The sequence below is a fragment of the Myotis lucifugus genome, unplaced genomic scaffold (genome assembly GCF_000147115.1).
Source record: "Myotis lucifugus unplaced genomic scaffold, Myoluc2.0 scaffold_255, whole genome shotgun sequence".
Taxonomy (NCBI): Eukaryota; Metazoa; Chordata; class Mammalia; order Chiroptera; family Vespertilionidae; genus Myotis; species Myotis lucifugus.
The window spans coordinates 1,279,704-1,299,757 of record NW_005871303.1 but is presented as its reverse complement, the minus strand read 5'-3'; the positions used below and the strand labels follow the sequence as shown (position 1 = coordinate 1,299,757).

At 50.3% G+C, this 20,054-nt stretch overlaps 1 protein-coding gene across 1 annotated transcript in view; it reads right to left on the bottom strand.

The window, feature by feature from the left end:
- INPP5A (inositol polyphosphate-5-phosphatase A) overlaps positions 1-20,054 on the bottom strand; it is an 86,707-nt gene that overhangs the window by 52,685 nt on the left and 13,968 nt on the right. The window contains exon 3 of the mRNA XM_014464547.2: positions 4,621-4,684. Within this exon, the coding sequence (XP_014320033.2) occupies positions 4,621-4,684 (64 nt within the window). The remainder of the gene's footprint in view (positions 1-4,620; positions 4,685-20,054) is intronic.

Below are 20,054 nucleotides of genomic sequence, written 5' to 3'. Positions count from 1 at the left end.
AGGTGTGTTTTACAGACTAGAATGTGGTCTGTCTTGGTGAGTATTCCGGCTGACTTGAGAAGAATGCATTGTGCTGTTGTTGAACGGATTATTCTATAAATGTCCATTAGACCAGGTGATTGATGGTGCTGCTGAGTTCAACTCTGTCCTCACTGACAGCCTGCCTGCTGGGCTGTCCATCTGTGAGTGAGGGGTGTTCCAGTCTCCAGCTATGAGAGTGGACCCATATGGTTCTTGTTGTAGTTCTACCAGTTTTTGCTTCATGTATTTGATGCTCTGTTGTTAGGTGTATATACATTCAGGATTGTCATGTCTTTTTAGAGAATTGATCCACTTACCATGATGTAATGCCCCTCTTTATCCCTGATAACTTTCTGTGCTCTGAAGTCTGTTCTGTCTGAAGTTTATAGCTACTCTGCTTTCTTTTCATTAAGTGTGTTAGCAGAGTTTATCTTTTTCTGTCCTTCCTTTACTTTTATCTATCTATCTATCTATCTATCTATCTATCTATCTATCTATCTATCATCTATCGTATTTATCTTTCTATCTAACTATCTAAGTGGGTTTCCAGTAGACAATAGTTGGATCTTGTTCTTTTTTTTTTTTTAACCACTCTGACAGTCTTTTAATTGGTGTATTTAGACCATTCACATTTAAAGTAATTATTGATATAGTTGAACTCATACCTTCCATATTTGTAGCTTTTCTATTTATGGCCTTTATTCTTTGTTTCTTTTTGTCTTCCACTCTTTTTCTGCCTTCTCTGGTTAAATTAAACATTTTATATGATTCCAATTTTTCTCTTCTTTTACTCTATCAGTTATACTTCATTAAAGACATTTTAGTGGTTGTCAAAGAGTTTGCAATAATCATCTACAATGAATCCAAGTCCATTTTCAAATAACACTATACATCTTCACAAATAGTGCAGGTTCTTTATAACCAGTCATCCAATTCCTCCCTACCAACCTTTATAACATTTCTATCATTCACTTCACTTATCCAATAGCTATTGTCACCCAATATATTGTTGCTATAATACTTTGAACAAAAGTTATCTTTTAGATTAGTAAAGAATAAAAAAATAAGATATTTTATTTTATCTTCATTTATTCCTTCTCTTACACTCTTTTTTTTTTTTTTTTTAAACACAGCCCCAAGCTTCTGACCTATATCACTTTTCTTCAGACCAAGAGCTCCTTTTAACATTTCTTGCAAGGCAGGACTACTGGAAACAACCTCCCTCAACTTTGGTTTGTCTGAGAAAGTCTTTCTTTCTCCTTCATTTTTTAGGGAGACTTTTGCTGAATACAGAATTCTAGGTTATTCCCCCATCCCCAAGAACTTAAGCACTTCACACCACACTCCTTATGTGCATCATTTCTAAAGAGAAGTGGATGTTAATTCTTCCCCTTGTTCCTTTAAGATCAGGTGTTCCCGCCCACCCCTTCCCTCTTCATCTTTGGTCTCTGCAGTTTGGATACAATCTGCTTAGGTGTAGACTTCCTGGTATTTATCCTACATGACACTCTCTGAGCTTTCAAGATCTGTGGCTTCGTGTCCATTATTACTTTTGGAAAATTCCTGGCCAGCATTACTTCAAGAATTTCTTCTGTCCCTTTCTAATTTTTCCTGTTGGTATTCCCATTATGCTTACGTTACACCTTTTGTAGTTGTCCCACAGTATTTTTTTCCTTTTTTTTTTTATCCTCACCCAAGGATGTGCTGATTGATTTTTAGAGATAGAGGATAAGAGAGAGAGAAGATGTGAGAGAGAAATGTCAATCTGTTGTCTCCTGTATGCATGTGCCCCAACCGGGAATCGAACCCACAACCTTTTGGTGTACAGGATGATGCTTCCACCAATTGAGCCACCCGACCAGGGCCCCCATAGTTCTTAGACATCTGTCCTGGCTTTTTTTCTTTTTGCTTTTTCCAATTTGGAGCGTTTTCATTTTCTAGTTCACTGATTCTTTCCTCAGCAACATCCAGTCTGCTAAGCCCTGCAAAGGTACTCGTCACTCATGTCATGGTATTTCTGATTTCCAGCTTTTCCTTTTTATTCTTCCTGAGAGTTTCTATCTTTCCTCTTATGTTACCCATCTGTTCTTGCATGTCCATTGTTTCATTAGATTCCTCAGCAAATTCACCTGTTATTTTTAATTGCCAGTCTGATGGTTCCAAATCTAGGCACTATCCAAGTCTGTGCATGCTTTTCTCTTCAGGGTGTATTTTCACCTTTTAGCATGCCCTATAGTTTTTGTTGAAAGCAGCACAAAAATAATTGGTAGGAGAAACTGAGGTAGACAGTCCTTTCGTATGAGGCTGATGACCTGGTGAGGAGTGGGACAGTTTCCTGGGCGGTCAGAGTCTAAAACAACCTCCCGGGCCTTGTTCCTGTTTCCTCTGCTGTCATGGGCCCCTGTGAGAGCCCTCTGCAGAACTTCCTATCATAAGCCCTTGCTGGGATGCTGTGGTGTGAGGTTTGGGTGGAGGGAAAATGTTCTATAGTCCCGAGTAGGGCTCAGTCTCTCAGTCAGTATGTGCCCCTCACATGTGCTTCTTAGCACCCCGAAGGCTGGTCCTCAGGCATTTCCCTCTCAAGCCAGCTCATGCGCGGCCTCCAGCACCTGGTCAACACCCTGCAGTGTCACCCAGAGGGGGCTGCAGTGACGGTCTCCACCCAGTAGCTCTGCTGCTCTGGGTCTGCCTGTCTCCAGCTTTGCGGCAGCGGTTTGCCCTGTGACCTCGCTTCTCCAAGGGGCCTAAGAACAGTCGTCCAGTTGCAGTTTTGTTTGGCTTTTCTTGTTGCGAGGACAGGGCTGACGACTTCCAAGATCTTCACATGCTGGACCAGAAACTGGAAGTCACTTTCATCCCTTTTCATCTGTACCTTTGGGAGTCTTGAAGTTTCTAAGTAGGTACTTATTTGTTAAAATTTGGGCTATTTTTTTTTTAATAAAAGTGTATTCAAACTTTTCACAAATTCTGGATCGCTTTTGCTGTAACCAATTCAAGGAAGAAGAGTGAGCCCCGAAGAGCAGGGCTGCGGAGCAGGGGGCAGGCAGTGCCCCTGCCTGAGTAGGGCTCGCCCTGCACCCTGCACCCTGCACCCCGTACCCCACATCTGCACCCATATCCGCACCCCTCCCCTGCTTCTCATGCCCCATACCCACACCCAGCCCACATCCCATGCCCCACACCATGCCCTGCATCTGCATCCCACACACTGTACTGCACCCCATACCCTGCACCCTGCACCTGCACCCACACCCCACCCTGCTGTGGGGCAGCAGTAGCACCCACCGTGCTGGGACACTGTGAGTGTTTTCAGAACTGACACATTCTCCTGACACACAGGAGAGCTCAGAGCATGTTCAATGCCTGTTACTATCACAGCTCTTGTCACGGACAACGTGGAGGCCCGGGGTAAGGTTGTGCTGGAATCATGCATACCTCCAACATACAGTTTTAAATACACTGTGGGCCAGAAGGTACTTTCCGACTGATCAGATTCCGTAGTAAAATATGTATGCAAATGGTTACTTAACGAAAGGACCAGTTCAATGATCGGCACATGTCCAAGCCTGTGGTGCCGATGACCAGCATCACCCCACTCTGCCGCCAGCCCCACCGGGACCTCCTCACCACTCCCCTGTCAATGACAGGAAACACTGGTGCCAGTGCCCATGAAGACTGTAGTCAGAGCCAAGGTCACTGTGGGAAAGTTAGATGCTCATTTAAAAGCCTATAGAGACTCCTACAGGCCAGTGAACCCCCGCTGGTGAGTCCTGCTCTCAGCCGGAGCAGAGCACGGCTCGTGCCGTTTGGAGAAGACTGCTCTCCGTTTCCTAAGGGGTGATCTGTCTCCCAAGTGAGCAAAGATAATGAATCGGAGACACTGACATAATTAGTGGCTCTCCACAGTTATTACAACTTTAATGACATTTCAAATTAATGTGATCTGGCTCAATAGCCTAAATGGAGCTCTGCAGGATTTACACAGAACCCGGAGATGTAACATTGAGTGGAAGATAAAAGGACCAACATGCCCAATGGAATGGGCGATACTGAAATTTGTCAGATCTGGGGTAACGGCCTCCAGTGCCCCCAAGACACAGTGACAAGCCTGTGACATCAGAGGCAACTCCGGGAGAATCTTCCCAGCACAGCAGGCGGTCCTGCCCAGTCAACATGGGACCACGTTTCCCACTTGGCCACAAACAGGCTCTCACGCGTCATTTTGGGATAAGCCACCGTCTTGTTCTATTCCCACTTTGCACATTTGATAGGGACACAGATGCAGACAGAGCCTTTCCCTTCTCCTTGGGCTCTACTGCAAGAGAGGCAGCGTGGCCTGCTGAGCCCTGCCCTGGGAGCAGAGGGGTGGCAGGGGTGGGCGAGCGGGTGAGCTGGCTGGGCTAGGAGGGCGCAGGCCAGCTGTCTTGATTTTAGTGCAGCCAGAAAGCCAGGTTTCATATGAGGACCCTCGTTAGTGACTGCCAGTAACGACTCAAACCGAGACCATGCCAGTTCCTCACAGGGACACCAGGCAGGGGGTGGCGAGTCTGCTGAGACACAAAACCCAAGGATTCTGGACAATTGACACCATAGTCTTACCTTTGAAGTCAAACTGGTAGATGTTTTTTAAGGATTCGTGAAGAAAATAAAAGCTTCCTAGAGCCTGTAGAGCAAAAGAGAGATCAGGTGAGAGACCTGCAGGAGGATACTTCTAACACAGTCCAGAGTGACGAACAAAACGCTCTGAACTAGAATTAAAGGTGAGCTCCTTGTAACTCAATCACATCATGGAGATCTGCACTGTTCATGGGTGACCCTCCGATACCCGAACACCAGGAGTCCCAGCCCAGGAGCCAGCCGCCAGCGGCATTTCCTCCAACAGAGGCGCCATCCGGGTGTCTCACTTCTGCCCCACCACGTAAGACAGACACGGGGCACACGCGGCCTGTGGGCCAGGGAAACAGCAACAGCCTACGCCCGTGCCACCTCACGGCCTGTCACCATCGCCCTTCCACAGGATGTCTTAATTTGTTTCAGGCAGAACGCACTTAGAAACAGCGTAAGTAAATAAATGTCATTGCAAACATTTAAACCAATACCTCATTAAATGTGATACAGCTGATATAAAATCATGAAGTTTACAACAAATAAATGGAAAATACACTGCCAATGCAGGGATGGAAACTGTAATTCATAGAGTCGGAAAATCCATAATTAGCTGTAATGAATATTTAAAGTCAAAGTTCAGCTAACTTTTCCAATGTTTAACCTACTCTATCAATACGGTTCAGGGCCCTCATTTATCACAGCCACGACGACGTCTGCATAGAAATGCGCCCGGGCCTGCTCTCTGGGTCCTCCGGCCACAGGACCTGTCAACAGTGTGTTTGACGCGTCTGAGAATATTGACTCCTTGCCTGTTTTGCTAAAAACAATTAAAATACTTTTTAACATATTTATAAACCTGACTGTCAAGAGTGCTTATGAATTCCCCGTTAAGCGCATTGCAGTCCGGTCACTGCAGGCAGGCGCCCTCCGCCCTCCTGCAGCGGTACAACCTCAGGGCATTGACAGTGGAGAAGTCAGCATCGCCCACAGCGCTGAGCCCCTCGGGGCTCTGGAGGCTGGGCAAGGACCAGAAACAGAACTGGGCAGCCGCACAGGAGGTGCCAGCTCCATATGAACGTGGAACGTGGCAGGGGACTGTCTCTGAGATGGCTATGGCCTGGAGTCCTCACCCACCTGGGCATGGGCAGGAATCAGTGCCCACAGCAGATGAAACCCGCTCCTCAGGAGGCTCAGCAGCTGAACCAGGTCCTGGTGAAAACCAGTGTTGGCAAAGTGACTCAGCCAGTGCTGGGCCTCTATGGCAGCCTGTTCCTGTGATGAGCGGTCGCACCCCGACCCCCAGTTTGCTTTTGGAGGGGAGCCCTGATAGCGGCAGCGGGCTCTGCAAACACAGCCGACTGGGACGACCATGGTGCAGAGTGCTCCGCATCCTGGGACAGAAAGCGATAGGCAGTGGCAAGACACCGGCTGTTGGGGTCCCCGCCTCCCTGACGAGGCCACTGCACACAGGCATGGGGCAGGAGAGAACACAGCTCCTCGTCAGAAACGCCTCCATCACTCTTTATTTGCAAACAGATCCAACGCCCAGTGATCGATCACTTCCGCAATTGGGTTGGCAGCCAAAGTACATACCATTAACCTGCGGCCTCCCCATCCGGCTCACTTGTTCATGAGACAGAATTCCTGACACTCAAATCAAGTCGACTTAGCAGTAAAGGGCACACGGGAACACATTTTTCTTCTCCAGATACCATGAAAGCGGAAAACATAGAAGGGCTTCTCACGTATGAGCCAAAGGTGGAGTCCCCACCCACCTGGTGGGAAAGGCCGCTTTCACCTGTGTCGCCAACATCCTTGTGAAAATGTCACCACTGCCCTGGTCAGTGTGGCTCAGTCGGTTGGGTGTCACCATCCCATGAACCAGGAGGTCATGGTTAAATTCCAGGTCAGGACACATGCTTGAGTTGTGTCCAGTAGGGGGCATGCAGGAGGCAGCCAATTGATGTTTCTCTTTCACATGGATGTTTCTCTCCCTCTCCTTTCCCCTTTCTCTGAAATCAATAAAAACATATAAAAATGAAAATGTCGCCACTTTGCATTCCCAAGAGCACCAGGTCTGAGCTCCCAGGAGCCTGCAGAGCACTGCAGAAGGGACGTTCCCCCTAACAGGAACAGGCCACCTCCTGTCCCTTCCGAGGGACCTGGGCCTGGGGATCCAATGTAAAGCCAGTTACATCGCAGGCTGTGCGTCTGACAGCACACCAGCTGTGAATCTCCTTCCCACACTTGTCTCCTCTGTGAGACGGGAGAAATGCTAAGACATTCAGGTTCATGTGACCTAAGAGCACTGAGGACTCAGTACTGGGAATGGGGTGCATCCCATGAACCTCCATCCCACGATTTCACAGGTAGTTTATTCCCAGGTAGTACTTGTGCAAACACACACAACACACACACACGCACACACAACACACACACACGCACACACACACACACGCATACACACACAGTGATGGCTCTCAGAGAAGTGGGGACTCTCAGGAGATATGCTCTAACCAACTTAGCCACCTAGCCAGGGCTGTAACTTTAGTTTTTTAAATGCTACACAATAATCCAACATGCCAAAATACTGTAATTTATTTATCCATTCTTCTGTTGGAAATGAAAACTGCTTCCAATGTATTTGCTATTACAACAGATGCTACAGTGAACATCCTCACACGCACCGTGTCCTTGGGCACACATGTGCATGTATGTATCACATGTGTGTGCATGTAATGACATGCAGTTGGAGTTGCATCTTGGGTCACGGTGGATGTGCATTTTCAACATAGGTGTCACCAGGATGCCATGATGACCCACCCTCCACCAGCAGTGTGGAGCAGTGCTGATGTGCTACATACTTGCTAAGACCTGGTGCCACTTTGACCTTTGCCAATTGGATGTGTGTGAAATTGGACATTGTTGTTGTTTCAACTTGCATTTTCATTATATTAGTTGAGCATCTCTTTTTAAGAGTGTTGGCATTTTAAGTTTCTCCTGTGAATTTCTTGTTTATGTCTTTTGTCCATTTTTCTATTGATCTTTTTCTCATTTGGTAGGTTTTTAAAATTTTCAACATAATCTGGAATTATTTCTCTACTAGAGGCCCGATGCATGCAATTCGTGCAAGGGGCTTGGCCCTTGCAGCCCCGGCTGTGTTCTTTTCTGGGAGGGGAGGGAGGCTCCTCCAGGATGGTCTCATCACCTCCAAGTCCCCAGCACAATGCTTGGTGCACGGCAGAAGGTAGAGTCCTGGTTAGATGACAGCGGTGTGGAGACGCAGGACACCCCCAGGAGTGACTGGCTAAGCTGCTCAGGAGCTAATGTGCAGCACTGTCTACTCAGGGTTTAAAGGACAACCTAATGCATCGCTTTCTTCCAAGAAGCTGAACACGACTGCAAAAAATCACACACTTTTACCAAGAGGAGGACCAACTCTTTCACAAGAGTAAGTCCCAAGACTCCTGGTTTTAATAAAATTTAATAGATTGAGTAATAAATCAAAGCTAAGTTACTATCACTTTCATTAGATTATAAACAATAATAAATGAAACAAAGCTTTTGTTTAAATCAATGCAGCGCTTCATTGATCTCTCCCTGTATAATAAACTCACGGCCGGCCGGTCTAATGGGATGAGGCGGCATTCCTGTCCATCTCGCCCAGCCTTATCCAGAAGGGCAGCGTGTGGGAGAGGTCGCATTTAGCATGTCACTGTCACGAGGCTGCTCCGCCTCTCTGAGCAGCTTTGTAACCATCGAAAATGAGAGCTGACTTCTTTACAAAGTACTGACTTTCCAATTTCAGCTTCTGGGCTAAACGTGAAATGACGGCACAAAGGTGTCCCCCCGTCTGACCCTCACCGCCCAGCCCTCTCCAGGCTGGCTGCCTGCTTGAGAGATGCACGTATAATTTCATTTTGTCTCCCGTCCAACAGCCGACATCAGAAGTTAATTAAATTGGTTGTCCATTGTGTTCATCTACTTACAAAGTTAATGATATCTGTTCCTGAATTAAAGAGCATTTTATACAGCGTGCACCATGGGAGCTGGCATGCATACACCGGGGTGCTGAACCCTGTCACAGCCCTGGTTGTAGTGTCCCCAATTAGGCAGCCCAGCAAGGGGCCGGCAGAGCACAGCCATCGTGACAGGGAGGGTAAACATTCCAAGCAACAGCCACTTAATGTCCCGTGTGGCCCACGATAAATCCAACAGATGAATGTGTCTGTTAACATTTTATATCACGGCAGCGAGGAGCAGCCATGGGGGGCGAGGCGGCCTTTACAGACAGGCTGCTGGGAAGGGGTGCCCCGGAGGGTGCTGATGGCCATGCGATGGGTGACGCCAGATTCGCAAACTGCAGGGGACACGCGCATCGCACCGTGTCTGCGGCGAGGTCACCCACTGGCTCAGGCACAGCCTTGCTGAGAACTGGCTCAGTTATTCACAAATGGTCCCTGACATCCACTCCCCTGCCCTGGCAGGCGGCTGGAGGTCTTGCTGAATAAATGGCCCAAAGCGAGATGGTGTGATGCGAGGGACAGTGACAGGTGCTTCATACAAAGGGTCAGCTTCTAAACACGGGAAATGTCCACAGGATGCCCTGACAAAGGACCGTGAGCTCAGGGAGGCACCGAGGGCCAGTGTTTCGCCGGGCCAGCAGGACGTGGGTGCTGCCATTGCCTGGGACTGAGGGTGGATAAGGAAGCATCCAGCTTCGGACACGTTGAGGTTGCAATGGCTGTAAAACACCGCAGGGAGACATCAAAGGCAGCTGGACGTGTGGGACGGGGTCCAGGACAGAGGTCTGGGTGCAGATGTAAATGAGCACGGTCCACATGAGGTCTTCTCACCGAGGACTGACTAGAGCCAGAGAAAGGGCAGGGCCAGGGACTGGTCCCAGGATACTGTTGTGGAGGGACTGGGAAGAGGAGAAGAGCCTATAGAGAGACTGCCAAGGTGGCCAGTGTGGACATGGGTGGTCAGTGTGGACATGGGTGGTCAGTGTGGACACAGGATGGTCAATGGAGACACAGTGCAGTCAGTGGGGACACAGGGCAGTCAGTGGGGACACATGACAGTCAGTGGGGACACGGGGCGGTCAGTGGGGACACAGGACAGTCAAGGAGAAGGACGGATCCAGGGGCACGTGGTGTCTTAAAGGTGAGTGGGGGGAGGAAGTGGCCATGGGGCCCTGATCTGCCGGCACATCAAGGACATGGGGACAGGGTGGCCCTGGAGTCCACACTCCAGAGGCCAGTGGTGCTGTGAGCATCACACCCAAATGGTAGATTCAAAGAAACTCTGGCAGGGGAAGTCCCAGCTCTCTCAGCTGGCTGTAGAGATGGCAGCCGCCACTCCTCACCCAGAGAACTGCCCGCATGTAAGGGAACGAAGGTGCCTGAGAGAGTGGCAGTGCTGTCCACACTGAGAGTAAGAAGCAGGCGCAGGTGCACGGAGGCCCCTGCTGGTCCTGCCCTTCCTCCTGGGCCAGGGCAGGGCTGCCGTGAGGACGCGGCCCAGGCATTCGTCATCCGGGAGCCATCTCATGGAGATGTACCTACCGGGTTATTGTCAGTCTGGACCCTCCCAGCTCTTTCCCCACATGTACTCTCCCGGCTAGTGTTCAACACGTTATCCTGGACCTTCCTTTCCAACAGGAAAATCCTACTTCTTTTGCTTAATTTAACAGACTTCATGAGCCGACGCGTGACAACAGGTGGGAGAGGAATCGGCTCCCTGTGCCTGTTTCATTGGGGAGAGAGCTGAGTGCACAGAGGAGCTCACATCACAGGACTCATACCATGTGCCCAGCACCCAGCTAGGCGACAAGAAGAAATGGCGCAGACCTAGACGTCCTTTGCAAGCACCCCAAATTATTTTTCATTGCACCACCCAGGTACTTTCCTCTGAAAATGAGATTCACTTGCAATATACATGCTCTTTCCAATAATACAGACTTTGCAAACAAAGTTCCAGTGACGAGCAAGAAATATATCAGTCTTAAAATAACTAGTTTAAATTATGAAATTTATTGTCATATTTTCCATGTCTAAATGATTACCAAAGTAAATCAATAAACTTTTATGCCCATTAAATTATGTGGAGAGTTTGTATCATAATTAAAGCAGCTCTGACTTTTATCTTTTGTCTTCCAAAAATCATTAGCTTTTCAATTACAATTTCGTTCTTACAGATGTTCTGGAGAAGCAGGCTACGTGCATTATGCAGAGAGGCTAATTAGAGTGGATGCACTTTAAGGGATGACAACACTGAGCACAAGCTGTTTACAAACTACCTGCTGCCATTAGGAGAGCTCAGGGCACAGAAAATGCTACCCGAAAGGCTTAATTGATTTTTAAATTGCAATTATATTGGGAAACCGCCATTTACTTCTGTTTCAAATCATTGAGCGTAGTCCCCTTGCACAGACATGCCAACACAGCAGCTTTCTTCCAGGGGCTGCTGCCTCCACGGGACCGGGCCTCCATGTCCCACCGTCATTATTTCTGCTCCAAGTCCCAACGCCTTGGACACTGTCCTGCTGACCCCAGTCTGCCCATCCCCTGTTGGAACTGGGGGACTCAATCCTCTCTCGTTTCAAATACCCGGGTATTAAACGTGGAGATAGTTTATTTTCTGCCCCAGGTACTCACTCTGCTGCCGTATTTTCCGTTTCACAATGTTTGTTCCCGCCTGCCCCCGCCTCTCCCTCTGGAGCCCTGCGCTCTCTGTGTGAGGACACCCTTGAGTACTTGCTGCCTGTTGTGGGGTCTGCAGGTGACAGATTCTCTAGGTTTCATTAGAATGAAGATGTCTATTTCACCTTCATTCCTGAAAGGTGTTTTGCTGGACACAGAGCTCCACGGTGGCGTTTCCTGGGGGACTCTGGGGGCCACGCTGCTCGGTCACATTCCTGCTTGGCAGGGAGCAGGCAGCATAAGTGCCGCCGGTCAAGGGTGTCCTAGCTTTTTCCCACACAAGCTTTTGAAGAGTCCTGAAGTCTCTGGTTTCTGTCGTTTTACTATGATCGCTCTGGGGTGGGTTTTCTTTATTCTGTTTGGGGCTCACTGGGATTTTTCATGGGGTGTATGAAGGTCCCCAGGGTTGGAAAATTTATCATCTCTTCAAAAATAACTTCCGATCTGCCTGCTTTATTCTCAGGCTCGAATCACACGTGTGTTAGACGGCACACCGTCTGTCTCCTTCCACCATCCTTCTGTGTCCCTGCACTTAATGTAACATGTGCTCCTGGCCCACAGGCAGCCCTTGAATTCTGACTTCAATTCTGCAGTTCCCAGCGATGTGATTTGAGCAACTACACACATCAATAAAGCCTCAGCTCTCCCGTTTCTAAAACGGGCATGTTATCCAATTCTTTCTACACGAAGGTCTGCCAGAGATACACAAAGCACAGTGTCCCTTAAAGAAGCCACTCAAAACGCAGCTCTCTCCCTGGGCCCTGAACTAGGGTGCTGTTCGAGTCTCAGCCACCAAAACACTGTCCTCCAGCTTTAAACGGCATGTCCTTGATCAGCCTCTAAACCAGCCGTGAGCAAACTACAGCCCGCGGGCCGAATCCGGCCGTTTGAAATGAATAAAACTAAAAAAAAAAAATAGACCGTACCCTTTTATGTAATGATGTTTACTTTGAATTTATATTAGTTCACACAAACACTCCATCCATGCTTTTGTTCTGGCCCTCCGGTCCAGTTTAAGAACCCATTGTGGCCCTCCAGTCAAAAAGTTTGCCCACGGCTGCTCTAAACCAACACCCAGCCCTGACCACTGCCCGTGTCCCTGCTCTTCTGAGGGAGCGGTACACGGCGGTTACAGCGCCAAGCTCCGTCCTGCATCTGCCCACCCCCCTGGGTCTGGAGACCTCGGTCAAATTGCTGACCTCTCTGCGCCTCAGTCTCTGTATCTGCAATTCGGGATGATCATCACAGTACCTGCTTCACAGGGTTGCTCTGCGCCCTCAGGGGGCATGTGGAAGCACACAGGATGGTGTTATCACAGTTCAATGTTAACGACTACTCAGTTGTGATGTTATTTATTCTTTCCTGCCACTCCATGCCCTTACCACTGGAGTAACAAGGCACAGCAAGGCCTCCTCCTTCTGTGTCCACCCACCTCTGATCGCCTCCCAGGCAGAGACCGCTGCATAAGAGCCCTGACTCACCACTAGCCACCCCATGTCCCTGTGGCCCCAGCCAGAAGGAGGCAGACGCTGGAGGAGGCTGCGATGTATCCACAGCCTCATCATCTGAAGAAAACACCTCTTGGTCCTCACCTCTCTTCTGGGGACAAATCACGAACAGCCCTTCCGGGAACAGCTACGTCCCACTAACGGCCTGGACATAAATCAGAGCCCGTGAATGGCACGGAGGAGTGACAACCGTCAACCACCCTCTGGGCAGCCCTCCCCACTTGGACGCCGCTGCCCTGACCACATGGAATCTATCATGTTCCTTAAAAGGAAAAGGAGACGGATCAGTGTTTCTGCAGGACCAAGAAGAAGGGGAGGCAGGGGGTCAAGAGATGTTTCCTACAAAAAGAGGGAATGCTGACATGTTCTTTGCTGGTGGGGACCAGGGACCCGGGACATCCTGCCCCTGCTGGTCACAGAGTGTGCTGGTGGGAATGGCAAGCCAGGACCCAGTGGGAGCTGGGAGCCAGAGACACAGACATGGCAAGCTGACATGTGGGTGGATGCTGGCGGGAGGAGGACAGGGCTGGGTGTGGCGAGGGAACACGGGGGCGCCAGAGCCAGGGCTGCACAGAAGTTGGTGGGAATACCTGGGGCTGCACCAGGCTTCAGGCAGAGGAAAAGGCATTGGGGGGAGAGGTGTGTAGTGGGATGGAGGTCCCGCGGTTCCCAGGACCCTGCGCGGGCCAGAGCTTTGGGAAGGGGAGGGGATGGGACTGAGAAGGGCTGGAAAGGGACAGGCAGAGCCACTTGGCGCGGCTGGAGAGGGACAGAGGACACCAGTGCTGGGCTGTGAGAGCGGGAAGGGACAGTGCCTGGGTGTGGGGACAGAAGCTCCTGCGTGGAGACCTGCCATGTCCATGTGTAACTAAGTGTGACGCAGCCACAAAGTCAGTCTGCAATAGGCAGCATGCCGCGTGAGGACCGACGCCTGGCGAGGAACAGTGCAGGGGAGGCAGGAGCTGGGGCCCACAGGAAATAATGAAATGCCAACGTGCAAAAAATGCGTGATTACAGTGGAGGGAGCACATGGTAGAGCAGAGCCACTCGAGAACTCCAGGTCAAAGATTCAGGCACTGACTCCCAACATCTCCACACAAACTTCCCACATGACTTCTCCAGATGCCTGGAGGAGCACGCTCACTCCCAGGTCGGGGGAGCCTTCCTGAGGTCAGCCCCCCGCCACCGCTCTCATGCCCTACTCGGTACCCACATGTGGTCACACCAATGACACTAACAACTTTGCAAGCACAGGAGAGGAGCCGGCCTACAGCTCTCAAGGAAGAGGCTGAGCAGACCAAGCAGAAGTGTCCCTGGAGGTGTCACTCCTGGGACCCAGGTTGCTCCCTCCAGTTTTCAGCCAGTCTCAGGGTCCCCAGTGAAGATAAAATGTGCGGGCCCCAGCTGTCTGTGTCTCTGGCTCCCAGCTCTAAGACAGCACAATCCTGGCAAACAGGAGGTGCCCGATAAACGTCAGAGCACATTTTTTTAACAGAAGAAGGTCACAGACACAACAAAACCAAAAGTGCTATCATTAGGGATGAAGATGGCTGAGCTACTCAGAGTGAGTGAAGTGGACGACAAGCTTAAGTCCCACTGAGGAGAAATGTGACGCCTCCGACGCTCCTGTGCAAACCACGTCCACTTGGGGAGAAACAGCAGCGTCTCATTCCCTGATCAGCTTTAATTAAATCTCTAGCCCGCTGTGTAAAGTCAAGCCATTATGGACAGGGATCAAGAATTTCATCATTCCCCACTGAGCCATAAAATCAATCACCTAAGTTTTTATTACGTAACCTCTAAAGAGTGAAGCGGTTCAAAGATCTGAGGTGTCTGACGGTGGCCAAAAGAAGCCTGTCAAATGTGCTTCTTCTGAAAAAAAAAAAAAATTGGCTTCATTTCCATCTTCTCCCCAGCTGGCAGCATCTGCAGTTACAGGGCGTAGCTTTGCATAATGATCACAAGAAAACAGCAAACTGAAAAGACAGGCAGAGGACCATTACTTCCAGGGCAAAATGTGAGACTCTCACATCATTTTGTTGAAAAAAAGGGGTCAGCACACTTAAACCTAGGACTTGCCTCTGGAATTTCTCACAAGTGAAGTGTGAGGCATGGCTGCAGGAGCTGGGCCCCTGCCTGTGACGACCCCGGGTGCCTGTGACAGTCCCAGCTACCCCTGCCCCTTGAGAGCTCGCTGAGGACTGGCCACTGCCCTCTCAGCACACCACCGACAGCCGCAGGGGCCCGCAGACACGATGTTAGGAAAACTGAATAATTTTGTTTGATGTTGCCTAGAAATAAGAAAAAAAATAACAAATACTTATAAAAGTTACAGCTGAAAAATCTCCACTCCAACTTATGTTCAATGTACTTAGCAAAAGGTCAAAGCTCGGAATTTGCTGGATAAATAAATGTTGGTGAGGCGGACGGATCATTGGAGAATTGGTGCATGGCGGCGAATGAGTAACCTGCAAATGCTGCCCAAACCCCATTATTTCCCCTTTTCCAGGAGCCCAAGATTCATGTCCCCGCATGCCGCCAGTTCATTACTGAGAAATATCATCCCTCTTCCGGCTCTCGCTGGGCAGCCGCGGCCCCTGGAGGACCCTTTAATGTTTAATTCCCCATCATCCGCTCCACTGAACAGCTTAATCTCTGCTTGTATGATCAATACTATATCAGTGTAAATTAAAATGACAATTTTAAAGTAATTAAGCCTGTTAATGCTCGATTCAAATGTCATTATTTGCACAAGGGATTGAGGAGAAATTACATCGCGTCCGGGTGACAGGAAGACGCCTGAGCCCTCGTCCTGCAGCGGTGCCACCGGGGCTTCGGCAAAGCGGATTAACTTCTGCCTCCCCGCCCGGGGCCCTATCCAATTTCTAAAGAGGATAACGCAATTTGATAAATTTAATTCCAGCTACAAACTCAATTATTGTGATAATAGATGAAAACTGGGAGGGGATTCTAAACAGGCCCACATTTTAAAAGATACACTTAGCTCTGAATGAGATACAACAGTTATGGTTTGATTTGATTTGTCCTCTCCCTTTTGAAAACCCTTTAAATAATTACGACGGTTGGAAGAACAGCCAACATTGATTAAATAGCTTAGCTCTAACCCAAAAGGGGCTGCCGCGTAGCTGATTCGGGTCACAGTGGAAACGTCTGCTGTCCTGAGCTGGCCCGGCCGCATTTGTCAGACAAGCACGATCACATCATTACATCCCGGCCTCGTAAGTAGATGCAAAGAACCCAGCCAGTGGGGCGGACCTCAATCCCACCCAGTGCTGGCCGCTCGGGCCCCAGCCTGGAAAGCTGCCTCCAGCCTTCTTTTCTCTGAATGGCGGGCTGGGGTGAGGGCAAGAAAAGAAAATTAAGCCCCTCAATGACTCCGGGAACCAAGCACATCGTGCAGGTCAGACTGTTCTCTGCATAGGTGTTTCTCTACCTGAGTTTCCCACAATGGGGGGTGGGGGGTGGGGGTGAGCCCACACTGGAGCCAGGCACACAGCATCCCAGGCTGTCCAAGGAGCAGCTGCCATCACTGGACTGCATCCATCAGATCAGCAATAAAAATTGACAGCCCAACATTAATTTCAAGATGAAGAGCGAAGTGTAATAATTTCCCTTTGAAAGATGTTTCGGGGTTTTCTCCGACAACCATGGACACTGTTGCACTCCAGAAGGTGGCCAGTGGACAGGGAGCCACTGCAAAGGGCCAGGGCCTCTTGGCTGACGTGTCTTTTACTGGTTCATCTGGGAGGATTTGACAGGATTTGGGGCAATCTCAAGTGTTCTGGAGAGGATGAGACCTGTGGTTGGTGCGCTGTGCCACGTCACCTGCAGGCTGCAGGGGCTTCGTCTGCTACCGGCTTATCGTGTGTGACAACTTCCCCATCACCAGGGCCTGGACACGGCAGCATGTCTCCTCAGGGCCGCTCTTTCCTTGGCGTTCTAGACATGAATACCCTGAGTATAAATCATTTCCCACGTTCACAAATGAGAAACTAGCAGGAAGCAGTTTTTAATGATGCATTAAAAGTTAATCACAACATGGGAGAAAACAGTGAGTGAGAGCCAGGCACACGAGGGTCTGACTTACGGGTAGATGTGTGGTGGTGTCCTTCTCTCTAACCACGAAAACAATGACCCATGAGGGAAACCCAAGTATCAACACTACTTTTCTTTAGAGTATTTAAATTTTTTTTTATTGATTTTAGAGAGAGGGAGAGGGAGATAGAAAGATCAATGATGAGAAAAAATCATCGATTAGCTGCCTCCTGCATGAGCCGCATGTGCCCTGACCAGGAATTGAACCAGGACCTCCTGGTTCATAGGTCAACATTCAATCACTGAGCCACACCAGCCAGGCTCAACGCTACTTTTCTTTGTCATAATTAAAAGTCAGGTCTTCTCCCCAAAGGGGACACATACAAATCGAGGGGAAATGTGGAAGGGTATTTCTAAAGGCCAGTGTCACCTCAAGATAGGAGGCTGGAGAGATGTGCTCCAGGTGACAGTAGACGGGTCCATGTCAGTCTTTTCTGAAAAAACGTAGCGCAAATGTAGTTTCTAAACTCCGTTTTCATTCCTTCCTGTCTGAGCAGCAACAGCTCCATCTGGGGGACTGGCCTAGTCACCCAGCCTGGAGGCCTGGCCCCAGCCACCACCGCTGATGGGGGACCAACCACCGTGGCTACCAAGGCTTCCTGCAGCCTGATGGCAGAGGGAGCCAGGAGCAGGGCCAGGAGCCCTGCAAGGCCAGCGCCACTGCGGCCCCCATGAGCCAGGTCCCCTCTCCTTCATGCCGACGTCCTCCTCTCCTGGGAGACACACCTCGCTCTCCTCAGATGGGGCTGTGGATGTCTTAAAAGAGGAGCCGGCTCTGCCACCAGCGACCTGTGACAGGACACGCAGGAATCGGCCACATGGAAGGCTGGCAAGGACATCGTTGCCCAAGAATAAGTAATAACCAACACCCCGGGCAGGCCTTTCCTGGGGTCCTGCCAACTGCAGCGTCTCGTCCACTACAGGGTGGGCTGCACCCTGTCCTGAGCGGCCATCACTCACCCTCGAGATACTCCTGTGACTGCCTCCTGAAGACTTTGGACCCTCCTATGATTGGGCTCCAGGAGCATGGCAGCCCAGATGCACTCCCAGGCCATACGGGCCCCCATGTCCACTCTGGCCCCCACCCCCCATGAGCTCCCAGGCCACACAGGCCCCCAGGCCACACCGGCCCCCACTTTACACTGCCCCCACCCCACACCAGCCCCCACATCCACACTGGCTCTCAGAATCTAAAGTCAGTCTTTGCTCAGGAAGGTTCCCAGCTCTCCCTCCAGAGCATCGGGACAGATCTGTAGGGAGTCCACGGCTCAGGTGAAAGAGCCAGGACACGTGGAAACAGTCGCAGAAAGAAACCCTGGTGAGCAGGGCAGCTCAGAAACGATCCCTGGGAGTGAAATGTCACTCGAGGCCAAATGACTAGAACAACAAGCTGAACTGTGAATCAACCGTGACTACTTTTTTATGTTCACTGCTTCAGTGATTTTCTGTCAAAAAATGCTAACAAGCATGAAAGTCCTTAAGAGCTTTACAATTTTTCAGTTTGTTCACCAATACATTCCGCGGCGCATTTGTTTCCCGGCTGCGGGTGACACGCACTCCATCACGCCTGTCTGCCTGACGGATCAGCGGCCACCGGCTCCTCACCCCACAGTCAGCAGAGCCCGCCTCGGACTTCCTGGAGAGCAGGCACAGCGACAAGGAAGGGCCCTGGAGGCCACTGCAGAGCACCCAGCCCCCACCCACACAGGGGCAGGGACCCCGGCTCACAGCTAGCTGCCACCCGCTTGGGCCCTGCAGCAGGGGCCTATGGGGGCAGAGAAGCAAGGATGAAGCGACCACGCCATCAGAGACACTGACACAGGCAGGGCTCTGGGAAAAGAAACCAGGACTGCCCTCGTTCCTTCACCGAGGAATCAGGCACAGTATGACTACGGCGCCAGTCCACACAAGTGAGCGTGGGAGACAGCAGGGACAGCTTGGGACAGGCATGACCGAGGGCAGCTATGTGACCAGGCTGTGGTAGATGGAGGGGAGGGGACCACTCCTTATGCCACAGGGCCATGTAGGGGTCCCTGGCCCCGCAGACGCTTCTTCCCTGTCCCTTCCCACATCCCCCGGCCAGGCAGAGCCCGGTGCCTGCTCCTCACTGAGGCCACTGCAGGCGGCAGTGCATGCAGACGGGTGCAGGGACACTGGTGGGGACTCACCCAGGGCACGCGTGACTTCCTTCTGTCATGCGTGTACGTACTGCATCTCCGAGTACCCAGCTCAGGGGGGAGTCCAGATCGCAGGTGTGGGGGGTATTCTTCTCACTGACACTCCAACCACATGAGATGCCCAACACACCACTGATGGCCCTGCTTCCCTAAATGGGGATCTGAGTGCAGTGCCCCAGCACCAGTGAGGCAAGGCTGCTGGCTGGGAGGGTGGGCTCCCCATGGCACAGCAGGGCCACCAGCCGGACACGGACCCAGACCAGCCCTTGGGCTTGGCTGCGCAAATGCAGGAACTTGGCCAGAGGTGCAGGCTGCATGCCGGCTGGGCCTGGGGACACGGGTCAGCCATCAAACGCCTCTGGGCCCGGATGCTCACAGTTGAGAGGACACAGACACAGAACAAGATGAAGACGATGTGTGAGGTGTGCATGGAGCAAAGGAGGAAGCACCATCGAGCATCGGAAATCTGCTTTTCCAGATTCCTCAAACCAACAGCAATGGACGGAAAGTGCAATGACTCCTCCTCACAGGAAACGGCCCCCTTGTGGGCACAAACTCATTTGCAAATTGGCCAACTCTAAACTGAAGACGGCACCTGCCTGCCCAGAGCACAGGCAAAATGGGGCTAATGTTAACCAAAGTCACTTTTGTTGAGTTGGAATAATGTTAGCCACACTAAAAAATCAGGAAAATCTATTCAACCTAAAGAATGTCTTCAGTTTTATGTTGATAATACCTGTAGAATGTGAATATGAAAAGTTATTCATACTCTGCTATTATTTCTTGTGGAATGTTAAGTTTCCTTAATCATAAGACATACAGAGTGATTTATATAGCCTTTACATGGAGTCAGATTATAACAGAAATATTTCCCTTTTCAATTAAATCATTTAAACTCTGCTTACCAGCCATTAACCAGG